This window comes from Microtus oregoni, unplaced genomic scaffold (genome assembly GCF_018167655.1).
Source record: "Microtus oregoni isolate MIOR12 unplaced genomic scaffold, Mior012 000025F_ref0000491, whole genome shotgun sequence".
Classification (NCBI taxonomy): domain Eukaryota; kingdom Metazoa; phylum Chordata; class Mammalia; order Rodentia; family Cricetidae; genus Microtus; species Microtus oregoni.
This window is the reverse complement of record NW_024543084.1, coordinates 14,742,515-14,761,354: the sequence shown is the minus strand read 5'-3', so window position 1 is coordinate 14,761,354 and position 18,840 is coordinate 14,742,515. Positions and strand designations below refer to the sequence as shown.

At 52.5% G+C, this 18,840-nt stretch overlaps 2 protein-coding genes across 7 annotated transcripts; one reads left to right on the top strand and one right to left on the bottom strand.

Annotated features, from left to right (window-relative positions):
- Positions 1-1,965: 1,965 nt before the first annotated feature.
- Positions 1,966-9,006, top strand: Asb6 (ankyrin repeat and SOCS box containing 6). The gene is made up of 6 exons (XM_041674644.1): positions 1,966-2,175; positions 3,111-3,286; positions 6,758-6,864; positions 6,964-7,072; positions 7,366-7,452; positions 7,570-9,006. Exons 1-6 carry the CDS (start codon positions 2,063-2,065, stop codon positions 8,232-8,234), a joined length of 1,257 nt encoding a protein of 418 aa, XP_041530578.1. The 5' UTR covers positions 1,966-2,062; the 3' UTR covers positions 8,235-9,006.
- Positions 9,007-9,013: 7 nt separating this feature from the next.
- Ntmt1 (N-terminal Xaa-Pro-Lys N-methyltransferase 1) lies at positions 9,014-18,840 on the bottom strand. 6 transcript variants are annotated; one of them, XM_041674645.1, is made up of 5 exons: positions 18,704-18,812; positions 17,870-18,001; positions 12,290-12,429; positions 11,365-11,619; positions 9,017-9,653 (listed from the first exon to the last, which is right to left on the bottom strand). In XM_041674645.1, the coding sequence occupies exons 3-5, from the start codon at positions 12,363-12,365 to the stop codon at positions 9,397-9,399; spliced, it is 588 nt and encodes a 195-aa protein (XP_041530579.1). In that variant the 5' UTR covers positions 12,366-12,429; positions 17,870-18,001; positions 18,704-18,812; the 3' UTR covers positions 9,017-9,396. The 6 variants fall into 6 exon arrangements, with proteins under 6 accessions (XP_041530584.1, XP_041530579.1, XP_041530582.1 ...); XM_041674650.1 differs by lacking the exons at positions 17,870-18,001; positions 18,704-18,812 and adding an exon at positions 18,414-18,436 and having other exon boundaries at positions 9,014-9,653; positions 11,365-11,615; positions 12,218-12,429; XM_041674648.1 differs by lacking the exons at positions 17,870-18,001; positions 18,704-18,812 and adding an exon at positions 18,414-18,429.

Genomic DNA, 18,840 nt, shown 5'->3' with positions numbered 1-18,840 from the left:
ACGAAAGAGTATAGTGTTATTTATTTAATAGGATCTTCGTTCGTGTGTGCCACAGTGTGGGGAGAAGTCAAGGACAACCTGTAGGAGTCTGTTCTCCCCCTCTGCCATGAGGGTCCCAGAGATCACACTTGGGTCATGAGGCTTGGTGGCAAGCCTCCACTCTCTGAGCCATTTCGCTGGCCCAGTCCTTGTTGCTCTACCCCCTCTGTCAGCCTCTAGTGACATCAAGATGCCTTTGATTGGCACTAGGACTTTGAGAGCCAGGTGAGTGTCAAGTTGTAGATGAAGACATTGAGGCCAGGACCAGAGGGGTTGTAATCTATCCTCTGAGTTCCGCTGACACTCCTGGGGACCTTCAAGTGACCTTATGTGGAAGAAGGGTCTCTGGATCAGGGCAGCCCCTAAATCCAAGAGCTGGAGCCGCTGAGGAAGAAAGGGGTGATTGGACCAAAGGCACAGACCTGAAGCAGGGAGCCACTATGTCCAGTCTGCACGGTGCTGGGTGTGGAACCCAAGGCTCCATGCATCACCTAAGCAGCCTATCAACTGAGCCAATCCCCACCCCCCAGGTGCATCTCTGGTTTTTCACATGTATGGATGTTTTGCCTGCATGCATGTCTGTGCACTGCTTTCGTGCCTGGTGCCCACAGAGTCCAGAAAATGGAATCAGATCCCCTGGGACTTGAGTATCAGATAGATGGCTGCGAGCCACTACATGGGTGCTGGGAATTGAACCCGGGTCCATAACTGCTGAGCCATCTCTCCAGACACCACCACCCCCTCTTTTGAGATAGGATCCCACTATGTAGCCCTAGCTGGCTGGAAACAGAACCTTGCTCCTCTGCAAGTGCCCTTAATTGCCGAGCCAACTCTCCAGCCCCCAGTACAGGTTTTGTTGTTGTTTGTTTGTTGGCTGTTATTCCCCGAACAACCCAGTAAATAATCACTGACCTGGCACTTAACACTGTTGGGAGCAGAGTCCGTCAGAGCTGGTTTAGTGCCCCACAGGAGCGGTGTAACACCGAAACAGATGCTATGTCATTCTGGATAAGAGACTTGAAAGCCCACTTGGTGTTCTGGGGCATCCTAGAACCAAGTCTGAGATACCAACACTTGGGAGGTGGAGCCAAGATAGTTCGGAATACAAGACCAGCCTCAGCTACTCTTCGAGTTCAAGGCCATCTGGGCTACTCGAGTTCCTGTCTTAAAAACAAACAAGAAACTTTGTTCCCAGTTGGCCAATTCTTGCCCTGTGGCAGATAGCAGGTGCCGAGCAGAAAGACCACAAACCCCAATTCAGAGTTGGAGCCATGGCTTACTGCAACGTCAGGAACACTGACACCTCCCCACAACTACCCTTCTAGAGTCATCAGGGCCTGGCTGCAGGAGTCAAAGTTGCAGCCGCTCCAATTCGTGAAGTGGGGAAGCCGCCTGGTCCCTGTACAGTCCGTTCCGGCTACATCTCCACCTCCCAGCTCAGCGTCTAGGACCCTACGCAGGTGAGGTTATGCCATTTTACAGACCAGCACGTGAAGGTTCATTGATTCTCTCCAGCGAGAGCTGGCAAAAGTGGGCTGCTTGTTTGGCCAGGGGGCAAGGGACAGAGAATAAAGAATTGTCCCTAGTGTCTGTGAGGAAGAGTTGAGGGTCCTCATCGCGCCACGCAGGCTGCATGCAGCGTGGAGACTGAGGTGGTTGCAGCTCTTCCTTAGGGAGTGGCTGCAGGGAGCAGTGTTCTGGCTAGGAACAGGGTCTGAGTCACCTCGGAGGAAGAGGTCACGGACCCCAACTGAGCTCAGACGCCCTCTAACGGTCACGTGGGGGATCGTAGGGTGGGGCGGAGCCGGGGCTGGGAGGAGCGCCAGGAGGTCCTCCCGGGCAGCAGGGGGCACTGTGGCCGCACGTGCGCCCTCACAGGCCCGCTCGTATCGGAAGTAGGAATGGTAGGATCACTTCCGGTGCGGAACCGCGGCCTGGGCGGAGGGCTGGGCACCGGCGCGGGGTCTGAACCGGTAGATCGGGAGGAGGTGGCGTGTGGGAGTCGGGACGCGCGGCCGTCGCCATGCCGTTCCTGCACGGTTTCCGCAGGATCATCTTCGAGTACCAGCCCCTGGTGGATGCCATCCTGGGCGCCTTGGGCATCCAGGACCTGGAGCGGCAGGAGCCCCTGGACGAGTGAGTGGCTGCGGTCCCCTGTGATTGTCGCGGCGGGAGCTGCGTGATTCCGAGCGCGAGCTCCAGCCCGAGGTGCGCCCGCAGCGTCCTGCAGGGCAGAGGACCCGGGCCTCGGCGCTGCTCTCTGTGCACGGATGCCGGGAGGAGACGAGCTGACTGACCGAGCGCGCTTTCTGCAGACTGCAGGCCTCTGAGAGCGTCTGGGGGAGGAAGCCGGTGTGGTTCTTGTGCCCTCCCCGGGTATTGGGAGCACTGCGACAGGCGAGCATCCAGACCAGCAGTGTGGTGTGGGATGCAGGGGGTGGGGTGGGGTGGGGCAGAGGAGGGGCATTGGGAGAGCCGTGAGCTGGAATTGCAGACACTGTCAGTCTCACCGGGTTTTATACCACATCAGCTCTTTCCACTGAGGCCTCCTCTGTAAATACAGTACGAGACTTTTCCAGAACTCCGAGGCAGGGCTGGTGGCTGCACATCAAGGCGCTGCCGCCCTCCCTTGGCGGGGCCTAGCATTTTCCGGAGGGCTGACCCAGATAAGCTTTTTGTATCCGGGCGTTGGTCGAATCTTGGAGCCAACCTGTTGCAAGAGGTCTGGTGGGTGAGATTAGGGAAGGACGAGTGGTGAGCATCGTGGGGAGAGGGTGGCTCTGAAGGTGGAGGTGGCGGGGCCATTTTCAGAGCTGGGTGCACGGTGTGGAGCAGTCCCCAGGCCCAAGTAGTGGTGTCAACGAGGAAGGGTTTGGGGCCACTTTCAGGGTGGTCTGAGAGAGAGCTGGACAGAGCCAGCCCTTTGGTACTGAGCCGAGGGATGACTGAAACCATTTCAGACTTGTGACCAAGAAAACCTCCTGCTTCACGGAGCATGAGCAGTTTTTGTGGGTAGAGTGCCTGGTACCCAAGCGCCCCCCTCCCCCATCTGTTTTGCCTCCGATGTGCAGTTATGCTGCCGCTGAGGAGAGCCGCATCCTGGGCCTCACCGAGCTGCTGGAGCAGAAGGCCCACTCTCCATTCTACCAGGAAGGTGTGAGCAACGCTTTGCTGAAGATGGCTGAGCTGGGGCTGACTCGGGCAGCTGCTGTCCTTCTGCAGAGCGGGGCCAACCTCAATTTTGAAGGTCAGCGGGATCCCAGAGGGGCCAGGGCTAGGCAGCCAGGCCTGGCCTCTGTTTTTCCTCCTGTCTATGGGGTGACTTCCCCACTCCTGTGGGGTTTCTGGTGTCTCTTAACACCTCTACTCCCACAGAGGCGTGCTGTTTCTGTCATGTGATTGTGTGGCCAAACTTTCCCAGCTTCCAGATTAATCCCACTCCCGTTATAATGAAATTACACTAATTACACTGGCATTGCCCAGAGCCCAAGGGAAGGTAATTTTCTGCAATTTTTAGCTGTCTGGCGGGTTTTGCTCAGGCCCTGCACATGGGAAGATAAGCTATACTAGGCATCAGTTACAAGCAGAGTGTTGGCAGAGGCTGCTAGTTCGTTTCCTGGCCGCCCTGACTCGAAATAATCACACAGAAACTATATTATTTAAATCACTGCTTCTATTATTTTATATTTTACCATGAGGCTTGTGGCCTACCGGCAAGGTTCCAACTAACAACTCACATCTTTCTCCTCTAGTGGCTCTATAGCGTCTTTGCTTAATCTGTCTACACCCTTCTCCTCTATCTGCTTGGAACGCCTGCCTTGCTCTATTTTGCTAAGTCACTGGCCAAAACATCTTTATTCATTAACCAATGAAAGCAAAACAAAGACAGAAGGACTTCCTACACAATTTTCCCTTTTCTGTTTAAATAAAAATGAAGGTTTTAACTTTAACATAGTAAAATTACATATAACAAAACAGGTATCAAGCAGGAATTACAGTTACAGTATTTATATCTACTTTATCTTTTATCATAACTAAGGAAAGCTATATCTATGCTTCAACTCCATCAAAGACTCCAGGATATAATATTACCTAAGTAAACAGGAAGTGCATTGTAAGCAACTTCTAAAACTCTAGAATTGACAGAGACATCTCGCTGCTTGGACAGTCACCCAAAGTTCTTCTGTAATGTTGGGATATCCATCTTCAGTCTACAGGCCCATGGCATCTAGGAGACTTTTCCATGAAGCAGGAAATTTCAAAGAGTGCCACCTATATTGGCAGTTTATCAGTCACTTTCTTCTGTGTCCTGCAGAATGTCTGGCAGACTCTTTTATGAAGCAGGCTCCCTAAAGGGCTGTCTTACCTTCTTCAGGCAGCTTCAGCAGTCATTTTGCTGTGGGTCCTGCAAGTCCAATCAAGCAGTCCAGGCAAGAGCAGTTTCTTGCCCAAATGGCTGGCAAACTCCACGAGGAGCCTCTTCAATGCCCATCATCCTCTTGAAGTAGATTGGTACTGCCAGGAGCAGATGTGTATCACTGTCATGAAAGTGATAAGTTCTTAAAACATTTTAAATACCATATTCTGTAGTCTTTGAAAGATTTGAAAAATAACATGATACAAGCTTGACTATTATAGATGAGTATCTATTAACTGTATTTCTTATTCATTACATTTTTAAATGAGCTGTACAAACACAATACCTTATTCAAGAGCAGAAATATATATATAACAAAATTGATCTTAAATTTGTATCAGTAAACCAAGGTCTATACCAATGCAAATCTCTATAGCATCTCCCCCTCTAAATGTAAACAAGCATTTATAAACAATATTTGGGAATTTGGTGTAGCTCTGCCCAAACTGCTTCCTGCTTTTTGTTGGGCAGAGTAATTTTGGGGGGTGTGTTCACAGTGACCTTTCGGGGGTGGGGGGGCTTGGTCCATCAAACCACATTAGTCTAGAAGGAATTCACAGGTTCTCATCGTCTGTAGAAACAAAAGAACCCCTTTTCCAAAGCAACAAATCCTTAGACCCAAATTTTGAAGTCAAAATACCTTTATGTTGGTTTAGCTTAGCAGCACTTACAATGAAATGTCTCTCTGTACTTAGCTCATTCAGTCAAAAAATTCAAAGAAAACAATAATACACATAATCCAGACTCTGTATATTCCATCTTTCTGTAGCTTATTTTTTCTTTAATCTATGACTGTCTGTACTCTGTCTTTTTAAAGACTTTATTTTTTATAACCATTTATTCCTTTCATAACTGTCCATTCTTTCTCATCTCTCAAGCCTACGTACATTTATCCAACACTGAGACCCATTTAGAGGTCTTTTTTATCTGAATCTGTCTTTATTGCATATCTGTAATAATTTTCTAACCAGGAGCACTTCTTAAAATGCTGAGTGGCTTGGCTAGGACTAAGGCTGCTTTGGCTCTGCTCAGCCCAACATGGCAGAGGTCTGTTCACCACTTCTGCAAGCCATACACACCCCCAGTTCCAGGTATGCAGCAGGTCTTTGTTGCGCCATTAAGCAGTTTGTAACACACTGCTCACAAACCCCATTCAAGTGCTCAGCCTCCTGAAAGAGCCAGACTTCCTGCTGGAGAACCAGGAAGCCGATTTTTAAAGAAGCTGTGCAGTTTTTGCCACTAAAGCTGAGTCAGGAAACCTCTTAAAGGAGCCACGTCTCTGCTTTCTGCCAGCAAACAAGAAGCAGCTGCATTAAACTTTGTGGTGTGTGTGTGTGTGTGTGTGTGTGTGTGTAGAATTCTTTTCAACCTCTCTGGTTTTTAAGTGGATTTAGTTGACCACATTGGTGCCAATTGTTGGCAGGGGCCACTAGTTGTTTCCTAACTGCCCTGACTAGAAATAGTCACACAGAAACTATATTATTTAAATCACTGCTTGGCCAGTCGCTTAAGTATATTGCTAGCTAGCTCTTATATCTTAAATTAACCCATTCTATTATTTAATTATCATGAGGTTTGTGGCCTACCGGCAGGGTTCCACCTAGCAGCACCATGGCTTCTCGCTCACTCCACTATGCTCTCCTCCTCTATCTGCTAGGAACTCCCACCTTGCCCTATTTTGCTAAGCCATTGGCCTAAACAGCTTTATTCATTAACCAATAAAAGCAAAACATAGAAGGACTTCCTTTGCCAGTAGGGCTCGTAGGTTCCTTAAACATCAGAGGTGATGGAGGGCCAGCTTCCTGTCCCACCACTGGTTGTCACCAGGAGGTGGACACAGGTGGCACTGCCTACGAGCAGGTGGGGGCCCTGCTGACCCTCACAAAGCCCTACTGCCTTTCATTGAGAAACATGCTAAAGGCTGCAGGCACCTGTGACTCTTGCAAGCAGAGGATGGGGGTCTGTTCCAAAGCCCATCCACAGCCAACCCTGGTAGAAGGCTGAGGCAGTAGGATCTGTAGTGATCCTGGCTACCTAGCAAGGTCAAGGCCTTCCAGGGTGATGTGAGAGTCTGGCTGCACTGCCAGGCCTGAGCACAGCAGCTACTCTGCATGGCCCTGGGAATGGCCCTGAGAGGAAACAGACAGGAGATGGGGCCAACACGGAGAGGTTGCATGCCCATCAGAACACACCAGGACTGCAGGCCTAGCATCTGCACGCTTGAGGTGGCCGTGCTGGGGAGAGGCTGAGGCTGGTCCCAGGCCTTTGAGAATGGACTGACTTCTACTTCTCTGCCTCCAGACCCCGTTACCTATTATACAGCCCTGCATATCGCTGTCCTGAGAAACCAGCCTGACATGGTGGAATTGCTGGTGCGCCATGGGGCTGACATCAACCGGAGGGACCGGGTAAGAGTCAGGTGCAGTTGGCTTGAATGTGTGTGGTAGATTTATGAACCAGCCTTTCAGGCCTCAGACCAACATGGCTGCTATCCCCTTTGGCACCAGATTCATGAGAGCAGCCCCTTAGATCTGGCCAGCGAGGAACCCGAACGCCTGCCCTGTCTGCAGCGCCTCTTGGATCTTGGAGCAGATGTTAATGCAGCTGACAAGAACGGTAAGTGCCTAGTGGGTGGCTGGCCCTAGAGGATGGCATAACCACAGCTGGCACACGGAGGAGGGCGCTAGCCTGCCCGAGTCCAGCACCCTGAAGAGGTGTGGCCATTCTCTCCACGCTGCCTGAGAAGACATCTTTAAGAAGTGAGTGTGTGAATGCAGACAGGTGCTGACTTTGCTGGCCTTCTTGTTCCTATTTTTGTGTGGATGAAAAGCCAGAAGCTCTTCCCTCAGCCCTGGGAATCCTGCTTCCCATCTCTGGGCACCCTGACCTCATCCTCTCTCCCCCCCCAGGGAAGACAGCACTGCTGCATGCTCTGGCCAGTAGCGATGGAGTGCAGATCCACAACACAGACAACATCCGACTCCTCCTGGAGGGAGGTAAGGGTCTGCTGTCCACAGCAGCTGTCTTCTGCTCTCCGTCCCCCACCCCCACCCCCACCCCCAGTTTGGTAAGGACTGCCAGCCAACTCTCATTTTTGTTCGTGCTTCTTCCAGGGGCAGACGTCAAGGCCACCACCAAAGATGGGGACACTGTTTTCACGTGCATCATCTTCCTACTCGGTGAGACTGTCTGCGGGGACAAGGAGGAGGCCCCGATGATCAACCGCTTCTGCTTCCAAGTTACACAGCTTCTGCTGGCCCATGGGGCGGACCCCAGTGAGTGTCCAGCCCATGAGTCCCTCACACACATCTGCCTCAAGAGCTTCAAGCTGCACTTCCCCCTTCTGCGCTTCCTGCTGGAGTCTGGGGCCTCCTACAACTGCTCCCTGCATGGTGCATCCTGTTGGTCTGGCTTCAGCCTCATTTTTGAGAGGCTGTGTTCCCACCCGGGCTGTGCTGAGGATGACAGCCATGTTGAGCTTCTGCATAAGGCTGAGACCGTGCTGGACCTCATGGTGACTAGCTCCCAGAGGCTTCAGTTGCCTGAGAACTTCAACATCCACCCAGTGGGTAGCTTGGCAGGGAAGATCCAGGCCCTGCACACCTCCCTGCGGCAGCTGGAGAGCTACCCACCACCCCTCAAACACCTGTGCCGCGTGGCCATTCGGCTGTGCCTGCGCCCGTGGCCCGTGGACACCAAGGTCAAAGCCCTGCCCCTGCCTGACAGGCTCAAGTGGTACCTGCTCAGTGCGCACAGCGGCACAGAAGACAGCTGCTGATGGATCCTGGGACAGAATGGCCTGGGTTGGCTGAAGCCAAGCCAAGGGTAGACCTGGTACTGTAACAGCCTTCTGAGGTTCCTTTTATCTGGGCAAGCTTTGCCCTTTACTGATACAAAACCACTAGGTTAGTGCCCTGGAGGCCAAGGGCATGGCTGCCTCCAGGGAGACACCCGCCTCCTCCCTCAGCACTAACAGATCAGTCACAATGGAGGAGCTAGTGTGGACGGGACACAGCTGCCCCCAACCAGGAGCTGACAGGCCATTTGCAGAAGCAGGGAAGCAGAGGCCAGGCCCCTCAGAGCCTTGGCAGCTGACTGATCCTGGGGGAGGCACATGCCTGGATCTCTCAGGGACCAGCGCCAAAACCCTGGGCCATCCAGTGTGGCCCTACTCTGCCACCTCACAGGCTTTGAAGGGCAAGAGGGGGCACTGAGGCCGCTACAGTGGTGGTGGGCTTCTGGTTAGGGCCCTGCCCGAGCCTTTAGTGCTCGGGCACTGTGGTCGGTGGCAGCTCTGCTCATGCCACATCCACGTCTCGGGAACTGTGCCATCAGCGCAATGGGACCATCTGTTTCAAGGCCTGGCTTTGTAAGGGGCTCCCAGAGCATGTCGCTGAGCCCTTGCAAGACCTCAAGTCAGCTTGGCCTTGGGAGTAGCAGAGATGACGAAATATATTTATAAGATTAACTCGGTGTCCTTGTGTATCAGTGGGTGTGACTGACACCTGTGCCCACACAGCACCACTCCAGACTGCCCGAGGCATCCGAGAACAGGGCTCACCCTTTTATTGACTGCAAAGTGCCCATCAGGGAGGGGCTCAAGAAGAGGAAGCCCCCCTACTGCAGGATGCTGCGAGCCATCACCAGAGGATGTGGGTCTGACCGCTCCTGTAAGTGGTACCACCTCAGGTACCATGTGCAGCTCTCCTGGCTGTCCTGGAACAGCCATGCACACTTCAGGTCTCTGGCAGCCAGTCCTATGGTGGCAGCTTAGCTTCCCATATCCTTGTGGGAGCTGCCAGGGTGCCTTGGAGTAACAGGACAGTACTGCCCCAATACACAGCACAGTCCAGGGCTTGTCCCTCCCACTGGAGTCAAAGGTGGATGGCAAGTGTGTCTAGTGGCCTGCCAGCTGCGTGCCCCTAGCGCTGGCCCTGGCCTCATCTCAGGGCAAAGCTGTAGACATGGTAGATCTCATCTGGCAGGTTCTCCTGGCGCTCCTCCGCCAGGAGGCTGAGGCCAGCACTGCGGATGATCCGATGCACCACCTCGAGGTCGCGGCATACACTGCTGTCCACATCATCCAGGATCACACCCTCCTGGGCCATGTTGTCCTTGATGACAATGATGCCATTGGGACGCAGGCCCTGCTTACAGCGGCGCAGAAACTCAGCCAGGTGCTCATCCGTCAGGTGACCTGGGAGGGAACAGAGAAGTGTGTGAAGTGTGAGTTCTGAAGTCACCCACAAAAAGCATATACGCCGAGTCAAAAGCTGGGGTTTGCCCTGTCTGGGCGCCCTACGGTTATATCTGGTAGCTGCGTGGCACACCACCCCTTGCTAGGCCTGCATCTGTGGGTAGAGCAGAAAGCTCCCAAACAACAGGGCAGGCCAGTGTCACAGTAGTGCTATGCAGTCTGCTCAGGATGCACCTGCTAGTGTCAGGAGCCCTGGGTACAGCAGCCCAGAGAGCTGTTAGACCATGCGGGCACCCCACCTTAGCCCCAGAGTCCAGAGAGCTGTTAGGCCGTGTGGGCACCCCACCACAGTCCACTGCCACAGCAGGAGTTCAGAGTTACTTTCATTTTCTTAAAATGCCCCTGGTCTGGCCTGGCCATGCACCCTGTGACTCTACCATTTGACAGGAGGATTTGAATTTGAGGCCAGTCTAAGCTACATAAGGAAATTGGGGAGTAGGAGTATTGATCACAGTAAAAGATAAGAATTTAGGGGCTAGGGGGCTGGAGAGATGGCTCAGAGGTTAAGAGCGTTGCCTGCTCTTCCAAAGGTCCTGAGTTCAACTCCCAGCAACCACATGGTGGCTCACAACCATCTGTAATGGAGTCTTCTGGCTTGCAGGCATACACACAGAATATTGTATACATAATAAATAATAAAAAAAATATGTATATATATAAAAAGAATTTAGGGGCTGGAGAGATGACTTGAGTTACTAGCACCAATTGCTCTTCTAGGACCAGGATTCTGTTCCCAGCACCCACATGGTGGCTCACAGCAGTCTGTAACTCCAACTCCAGAGGGATCTGATGCCCTCTTCTGGCTTCCATGGGCATTGCACACACATGATACACAGACATGCAGGCACTCACACATATACATTTTTTTTTTTTAAATTTTTCGAGAGAGGGTTTCTCCGTAGTTTTTGGTTCCTGTCCTGAAACTAGCTCTTGTAGACCAGGCTGGCCTCGAACTCAGAGATCCGCCTGCCTCTGCCTCCCAAGTGCTGGGATTAAAGGCGTGCGCCACCACCGCCCAGCACACATATACATTTTAAATCTTTAAAAAAAAAATTCTAAGTGTGGCATGGTGGGAAATGCCTTTAATCCCAGCACTCATGGTCTACAGAGCAAGTTCCAGAACAGCCAGAGCCACAGAGAAAGCCTGAAAAACATCATTCTAAATTATTTTTTAATTAATTTACTTTTCATGTATATGGGTGTTTGTCTGCATGTATGTATTTGTGCCGTGTGTGCCTGATGTCCATTCAGGTCAAGAGACAGCACTGGATCCCCCTACAGCTATAGGGGAAGCGGCCATGAGCCACCTGGTGGGTGCTAGGAACCAAACCCAGGTCCTTTGAAAGAACAGTTGGTGCTCCTAACTGCTGAGCCATTTCTCTGGCTCCTGAGAGAAGAATTTAAAAAGAATAAATCCTTAATAACTCATTTCCACACCTCCAGATCAGCACTGACCACTTAAGATTGTTCTACCTCCATGCAGTTATTCAGCTGGCTTTAGGTTTCTCTCACAGTCCTGAGAACCGAGAGAGCTGCATCTCAGCTGGCCACCTCACCGGAGGAGCAGAACTAGGCTCCCGAGGCTGGCGGGGCACCTGAGTGGCGGAGGACATGGTGAGCATGGGGACCGGCAAGGCCACGCGACTCTTACCTATCACCCACTGGATCCAGATCACATCATAGGAGCTGGGCTCTGGGCTGAAGTCCTGCAGCCCACAGCAGAAGTAGTTCCTCACCCTCTTGCCCTCTTCCCCCAGGTAGGTCTTGGCTTTGGCCAGAAAGTCCTCAGTCACATCCACCATGTCCACCACCTTGAAGAGCGGCAGGAGCAGGCGCTTGGTGATCCTTCCAATGCCAGCGCCACAGTCCAGGGCACAGGAAGTCCCCCGTTTTGTTCGGCTCCTTCCTAAAACACGGAGAACATGTGAGTCCAGCTCCTGCACCGGCCTATCTTGGGAGGGCAAGTGGGACTCTTGCTAAGGGGAGGCAGCTTCTATTCGAGGTGACGGCTAGAAAAGCAGGTGCCCAATCTCCTTTTACTCCAGGGTCCCCAGGAGCCCCCAGGGTGACAGTGTTGAGGATGCAAAAAAGGGAGCCTCCATGGGAGAGATGGGGGTGTGAGGGTGTGGGGGTGTGGAAAAAGGGTAAGGGCCTCGTGCAGGGCTCACCCTTGTGCTGCAGGCTGAGAAGGGAGGACACAGACAGCGGCAGGACAAGGAGTCACAGGACAGTCACCACCCACAGCCCAGCACCCTTAGGCCCAGCAGGGGATGTTCCCAGACTGCTCTGTTTTGACAGGCCTGAGTCCACAGTGCTCCTGGCTCCTGGCCCAGAAACAAAACTCACAGTCCGCAAATCCCACCCAGTCACCACCTGACCCAGCTCTTCAGGGCCCTGGTGGCAGCCACCGAGAGATGACCAGAGGACCTGCAGTGTGGTATGTGGAAGTGGCTCCCCACACTGCCCCACCAGAGCCACAGCCTCTCCTGGAGAGGACATCACACCTGCCTACCCTTAGAAACCTCTGCAGAAACTTCCGAGAGCTGTTGAGGTCGATGTTGGAGATGTGGCCATACCCCCCAAGCATGCCGTCCACCGTGGGCGGGATCTGTTTCCAGTAGGACTTGGCCTTCGAATAAAACTGTTTCTCATCTTCAATCACCTCACTTGTCATGATGTCACCGGCCGCGCTGTCACCAACCACAGCTCTGCCCCTCTGAAGACAGAAGAGGAAGAATGAGCAGGGAGAGCACTGGATGGCAGGAACCCTCTAGGGTATGAGCCCCACACTCACAGTGTGAGGCACAAACTCTGTCCAGGCATCTACTTCTTGGATGACAGCCCAGCACCCCAAACATTTGCAAAACTACCAAACCAAGGGACCCTGAAGCTTAGTGTCTGGTTCCTGAGCCTTGACTTGATGACCTGTGACCTCAGGACAGGCAAAGAACCCAGAGCAGGGTCCCCTGCATTCTGCTATGGGCACTGCAGGAGACCCCCTAGGAGGCCCGAGCAACTTCCACCCCTCTTGTCTCTCAGTGACAAGCGAACAGCTCAGGGAGGGCCAGCCCTTCATTCCAGAGCACGGTCTCTGCCAGGTGCCAAGCACAGTGAAAGTAGCATGGGCAGAAGGGGCCAGGGTGGGCAAGAAGCCATGGAAGAAGAGGGGGACTTTTGCCGAGGACCAGCCCTGAACTGCAGTCTGCCCGCGCATGTTGGTAGAGTAGTGCACGAAGTCTCAAAACTAATCCTACACTTGCAGTGCGCAAGGAGGCGCCCAGGACTAGCCTAAGGGTGTCAGAGGGAGTGGACATAGCAGTGGCTGTGCTAAAAGACACAGGACAAATAGCAGCAGCAGGGATGATAGTGTCGGCTGCTGCTCAGGCATTGCCCAGCACCCATGCTTCCACAAGTAGATACCATTGTCACCCACCATCACCATCACCTGCTGTCACCTTCACCCACTGTCACCTTCACCCACTGTGCAGAAAAGGAAACCTGGGCACATGGAAACCAAATGCCCTGCTCAAGATTAACGAGCCCCTGACCTGCTCTTCCCACATGGGCAGTGTGCGCCCGTGATGCTGTCCTGGGCCTAAGAGTCTCCACTGGAATGCTAGCTGGCTTCATGGGGCAGGACCCTGCAGTCACACTTCACACCTGGGTACTATTAAGACAGGCAGTGTCGCTGAGTCACAGCTCAACACAAACTGTCCACACGGGAATCTGGGAGCAGAGCCCAGGCCAGAAAGGGCCCCCATGGGCTGCTGTGAGGTCTCGCTAAGTCCTTCTGCGACTGGAAAGAGAACGAAACACAAGCCATTTGTCACCAGCCCCGGAGCACCACAACTGAACTCCTCATTACAAGGATTTGGGACTAAAGGAAAACACACCCAAGGGGCCCTTGGAGTAACAGGCTGGGGACCCCGGTTCTAAATCCCACAATCCTTTACCACAACGCCACACCGGCAGCAGCACTGGCCCAGGGAAGACAGTGGCCCTGGGAAGGCAGTGGCATGCTTCACAGTGGTCCAGGGAAGGCATAGAAGGCCGCCTTCAGCTGGCCCCTGTTGGTTCCCAAGAGACCAACCACCTCTATAAGCAGAACGGTAGTGTGGCTTGAGAGCCGGACTGGATAGGAAGCAACAGCCTGAGCGTCACTATGTACCTGGTTGGGGACTGACAGGATGACCTGGGTCAAGAGGGCTGTCAGATGCCTCTCCAGGCACCACAACAACCATGTCCCAGCGCCTTAGCAACCACCAGCTAGGATGGCATCTGGTCCTCTCCCATACCACACCAGCTCAATGCTGGCCCAGCAACCCAGCTGTGCCTCTTGCTGCCCGTAAGCCCTAAGAAAACTTTCAGATTGCTGCTCAAAGTTGTCTTATTCAACACTGAGGACGACAACTTCAGGGCTTTCCTTGCGGCCCACGCAGCATGCAGGTATCCAACGTGATGTTTGGTTCTTACCAGATAAACAGGAAAATTGGAGTCTGGCACAGAAGGGAGGTACTCTGCTCTGCCCCCTCCTACGGTGCTGGCTCCTGAGAGTGGCCATGACCCGGTGCACACTTTGTACAGCGCTGGTGGAGTCAGGGACACATGCTAGCTGGAGGGGGGGGGGATGACTGAGTGAGCGAGCATGCGCGGCTGTGGCTGTTTCTCACTTTTGGAGGCTCCTACACCATCCAGGACAGAGGACACTGCAGGCTGTTACCAACACCTTTTACCCTTTTACCTTTTTTTTTTTTCTTTACCCAAGGCCTATGGCATAATTCCTTTAATTGCCAAAGTCTCTTGAAAAATCTAATTTACAGGGCTGGAGAGATGGCTCAGAGGTTAAGAGCATTGCCTCTTCTTCCAAAGGTCCTGAGTTCAATTCCCAGCAACCACATGGTGGCCCACAACCATCTGTAATGGGTTCTGGTGCCCTCTTCTGGCCTGCAGACATACACACAGACAGAATATTGTATACATTATAAATAAATAAATATTTTTTAAAAATCTAATTTACAAGAATCCCACTTGCTTCTAGGAAGCGGCTGGGGTTTGGGGTGGGGAGGCAGAGCACATCCAGGCCAGGAAAGGAAAGTCCAGGGCTGTTTTGCTCTTCCAGCCCGGCTGATTCCTGAAGACATGCCCTGTCCGGACACGGACCTCTAGTGTCCGCTGAGTGGCCTGAAGGACAACAAGAAAAACACACCTCCCCTGGTGGGGGTGGTGTACACCTTTAATCCATGCACTCAGGAGGCAGAGGAAGGCAGATCTCTGGGAGTCTAAGGCCAGCCTGGTCTACAAAGCGAGTTCCAGGACTGCCAGGAATGTTACACAGAGAAACCCTGTCTCAGAAAGCAAGCAAACAAAGAAGAAAGGAAGAAAGGAAGAGAAATAAATACAGAGAGAGAGAGAGAGAGAGAGAGAAGGAAGGAAGGAAGGGAAGACACTCCCCCACACCATGAAACTGCATGGCACGGGCAGGCAGGGTCAGGGCAGTGTGGCTATGTGTATACTTGGCTAGCTCATGGGCAGACAGGGCTTTTGCTCATGACAGACTGCCACCTGCACATCCTTCGAGTCACCTAGCCGCCTCCCCCTCCACCTGCAGCTAAGAAAATGAGATGTGAACTGTCACCAGCAGGCCTTTGCGGTCACCACACCCCCGAGACATTCCTATGACCACTCTGAAGGCAACTGGAGGCAAAATAAGCAAAACCCTGCCTAGAGTTAAGAGTCCCTTGGCAGTCTGGTGGGTGGGCCCTGTTCTAGGGGAAAATAGCAGAGGGCTCTGGAGGAGGAGGAAGGAGAAGGGGGAGGGGAGAGCGAAGATGGAGACAGAAAAGGGAGGAAGGCGGACCATAACCATACTGTTTCATTTTGCCTTTTTGAGATCCACCTCCCAAGTGCTAAGATTTAAGGCATGTGTCGCCAAGACCACCTCCACTGCCACCACCACCACTAGGCACCATACAAGGTTTTATTTTATTTCTAAAGATCTATTTATTATGTATACAGTGTTCTTCCTATATATATGCCTGCAGGACAGAAGAGGGGATTGTATCTCACCATAGATGGTTGTGAACCACCATGTGGGTGCTGGGAATTGAACTCAGGAATGGAAGAGCTGCCAGTACTCTTAACCAATGAGTCATCTCTTCAACTTCCAACCATACAAGGCTTGAATATGAGCTAAAAAGTGTTTCAGGCATCAAGTGTGGTGGCATATGCCTTGAATCCCACCATTCCAGAGGCTGAGACAGGTGGATCCCTGAGTCCAAGGCCAAACTGGTAAGCACAGAGAAACCCTGTCTCAAAAAACAAAAGTATACCAGGCAGTGGTGGCACACCCTTTTAAACCCAGCACTCGGGAGGCAGAGGCAGGCAGATCTTTGTGAGTTCAAGGCCAGCCTGGTCTACAAGAGCTAGTTCCAGGATAGGCCCCAAAGCTACAGAGAAACCCTGTCTCGAAAAACAAAAAGCAAACAAACAAACAACAACAACAACAAAAATAGGACGGCGGAGGCAGAGGAGCTGAGAATTCTAACTCAGCCTGCTCTACACAGTGAGAGCCTCTATCTAAACAAAACAAAAGGCTCTGATGGTAGGGTGAGTGGACCTGAGACTTGGCTCTACTCACTAGCTGTAGAGACGTAGACAGGACACTTGGTATGGTGCATTACATGCTGATATTCCTAGCATTCAGGAGGCTGAGGCATGAGGATCAAGAGTTCAAGACTAGCCCAAACTACACAGGGAGAGCCTGTTTCAAGAAAACAAAAACAGTTCAGTTGGCAGAGCACTTGCCTAACATCCACAAAGCCCTGGATTCAAGCCTCAGTACCCCCAAAACTGGATATGGTGGCGCATCCTGTCACCCCAACACTCCAGAGGTGGAAGCCAGAGGGTCAGAAGTTCAAAGACATCCTTTGATGGAGGAGGGTCATCTGTCTGTTATTTTCATTGGTTAATAAAGAGACTGCCTTGGCCCTTTGATAGGACAAAAAAATTAGGTAGGCAGAGTAAACAGAACAGAATGCTGGGAGGAAGAAGGCAGTGGGGCAGACACCTTAGGCAGACGCTATAGCTCTCCTCTCCAAGATGGACTCAGGTTAAGATCCTTCCCCATAAGCCACCACCTCATGGTGCTACACAGATGATTAGAAACGGGTTAATCAAGATGTGAGAATTAGCCAGTAAGAGGCTAGAGCTAATGGGCCAAGCAGTGTTTAAAAGAATACAGTTTCCGTGTTATTATTTCCAGGGCTAAGCTAGCCATGCGGTCGGCCGGGCGCTGGGAACACAGCCCACTGCTCCTACTACAATCCTTGGCTAGAGAATGACTCTGAGGCCAGCCTGGACCTCATGAGACAGGGTATCACAACAGAAACAACTTGAAATGCTGATGCACAGCTCCAAGGCACAGCCCTTTCCTCACAGCTGCCACATGAATGAATAAATAAGCCAAATGCTCTGCCAATGTTCTTCCTTTTTTTGTTGTGTTTGTTTGTTCGAGACAGGATCTCCCCATGTAGCCATAACTGTCCTGGAACTCACTCTCTAGACCAGACTGGTCTCGAACTTGGTGATCCACCTGCCTTTGCCTCCCAAGTGCAGGGACTAAAGGTGTGCGCCACCACTGCCTAGCTCTGTTTTTATTCAATGAGGACAGTGACACTGAACTTCACGGAAAGGCTGTGGTGATGAAGTGTGCCTCTGAGAAGTCAGGCGACCCACAGTGGAAGGCGTATACCGTATACTCTCTTGAGCTTTTAGTTTTTAGTTTGCTAGCGAGAGGCTGGTGAGACGGTTCAGCCGGCAGAGCACTGGCTGCTCTTTTCAACACCCCACTTTGGCTGGCTCACAGCCACCAAGAACTCCAGTTCCTGTGACCTAACGCCCTCTTCTGGCCTCCCAGATTCCTGCACTCACATGTACAGCCCCCATACACACATGATCGAATATAAAAATAGAAAGCTCAAATACCTTTCTTAAGATGATCGAGTGAGGAAAATGTGTTAAAACCCCCAAAACTCATAGTCCCTAGGAAGGCTCTATGAGGTCATATGAGCAGGGAAACTGATGGTCAATCTGGAAGATACAAACACAAGCTCTCCCTCCCTGTACACCCAGAACTACTTTACAGTGGAGAGGCTGACCTCTTGATCCTACAGCTTCTGGCCTCCAGCAGAGTATTCCACAAGTACCTCCAACACTCCCACAGTCCCCCTTGTCTCCTCCCTGCTCCAGTTGATAGACAGGAAAACCAGCATGCTAAAGGGAATGATGTGCTGTAACACACCACATAGGAAACAGGAAAAAAAAAAACAAGTAAGGACAGGATCCAAGCTCCTTATGCAGTCCTGGGCCCTCCTGGGGGTCTGTCCCATCTCACTGGGTGACCATCCCCTGCAATCACTGCCCTCAGCTACACCACCCTAGGCAGGGCCTCTGACACAAGCAGTTCCAACCCTTCATCAAAAGGATGAGAGACCGAAATGATCACACAGTTGGTGGAGCGGCAAAGCCTGGGCTTTTCGAGATGGCAGTCTCCCCGCAAAAAGGGCTGACCTTGGCCCCAAGGGCTCAGGAGACCGTAGCTGTGTCAGTCAGAGCTGGAACTAGTTAAACACGACAGCAATCTGTGTAACCGGGCACTTAACCATGAGGCCTTGAGCCGCGCACGGCGCCCATTTCTCTCACCAGGCTTGCAGTAGTTCCCTCTTATCTCAGAGGGAAAACTGAGGACTGGAAAGGGTCTTTCGGTGGCTTAGGGGCAGGGGTGGAGAGGGCACATGTCCTGCCAGCCTCCGACAACGTGGCTTCCTCTAACCCGATCAGTGGTCACCACGGTCCCGGCCCAGGTCTGGTCGGTGGACTTCTCCGGGACACGCACGTGGGGCAGGCCCGGGTCCCTCACCTCTTTGGGCAGCTGGGGTGAGCATCTCCCTTTTCCCTGGCCTCGTCCCCTCCGTCCACCTCGCGCTACTCACCCAGATGGGAGCTCTCGGGACCCGAGATACAAGGGCGAGGAGAGACGGAGGCTGGCAAGGACCGGAGCCCACAGCAGCCACCACCACTCTACCGGACCAGACACCTCGCGGCCTCTGCCTTTGTCCGCACACGTCAC

What these genes read in the sequence shown, in the direction of transcription:
- Asb6 (XM_041674644.1), top strand. Translation starts at nt 2,063, where the DNA reads ATGCCGTTCCTGCACGGTTTCCGCAGGATCATCTTCGAGTACCAGCCC. An exon ending in TAATGCAGCTGACAAGAACG is followed by an intron (nt 7,073 to 7,365) that starts GTAAGTGCCTAG and finishes CTCCCCCCCCAG; the next exon opens with GGAAGACAGCACTGCTGCAT. An exon ending in CCGACTCCTCCTGGAGGGAG is followed by an intron (nt 7,453 to 7,569) that starts GTAAGGGTCTGC and finishes TGCTTCTTCCAG; the next exon opens with GGGCAGACGTCAAGGCCACC.
- Ntmt1 (XM_041674650.1), bottom strand. Translation starts at nt 12,387, where the DNA reads ATGACAAGTGAGGTGATTGAAGATGAGAAACAGTTTTATTCGAAGGCC. An exon ending in AGGTTTCTAAGGGTAGGCAG is followed by an intron (nt 11,616 to 12,217) that starts GTGTGATGTCCT and finishes TGTTTTAGGAAG; the next exon opens with GAGCCGAACAAAACGGGGGA. An exon ending in CTGGATCCAGTGGGTGATAG is followed by an intron (nt 9,654 to 11,364) that starts GTAAGAGTCGCG and finishes GTTCCCTCCCAG; the next exon opens with GTCACCTGACGGATGAGCAC.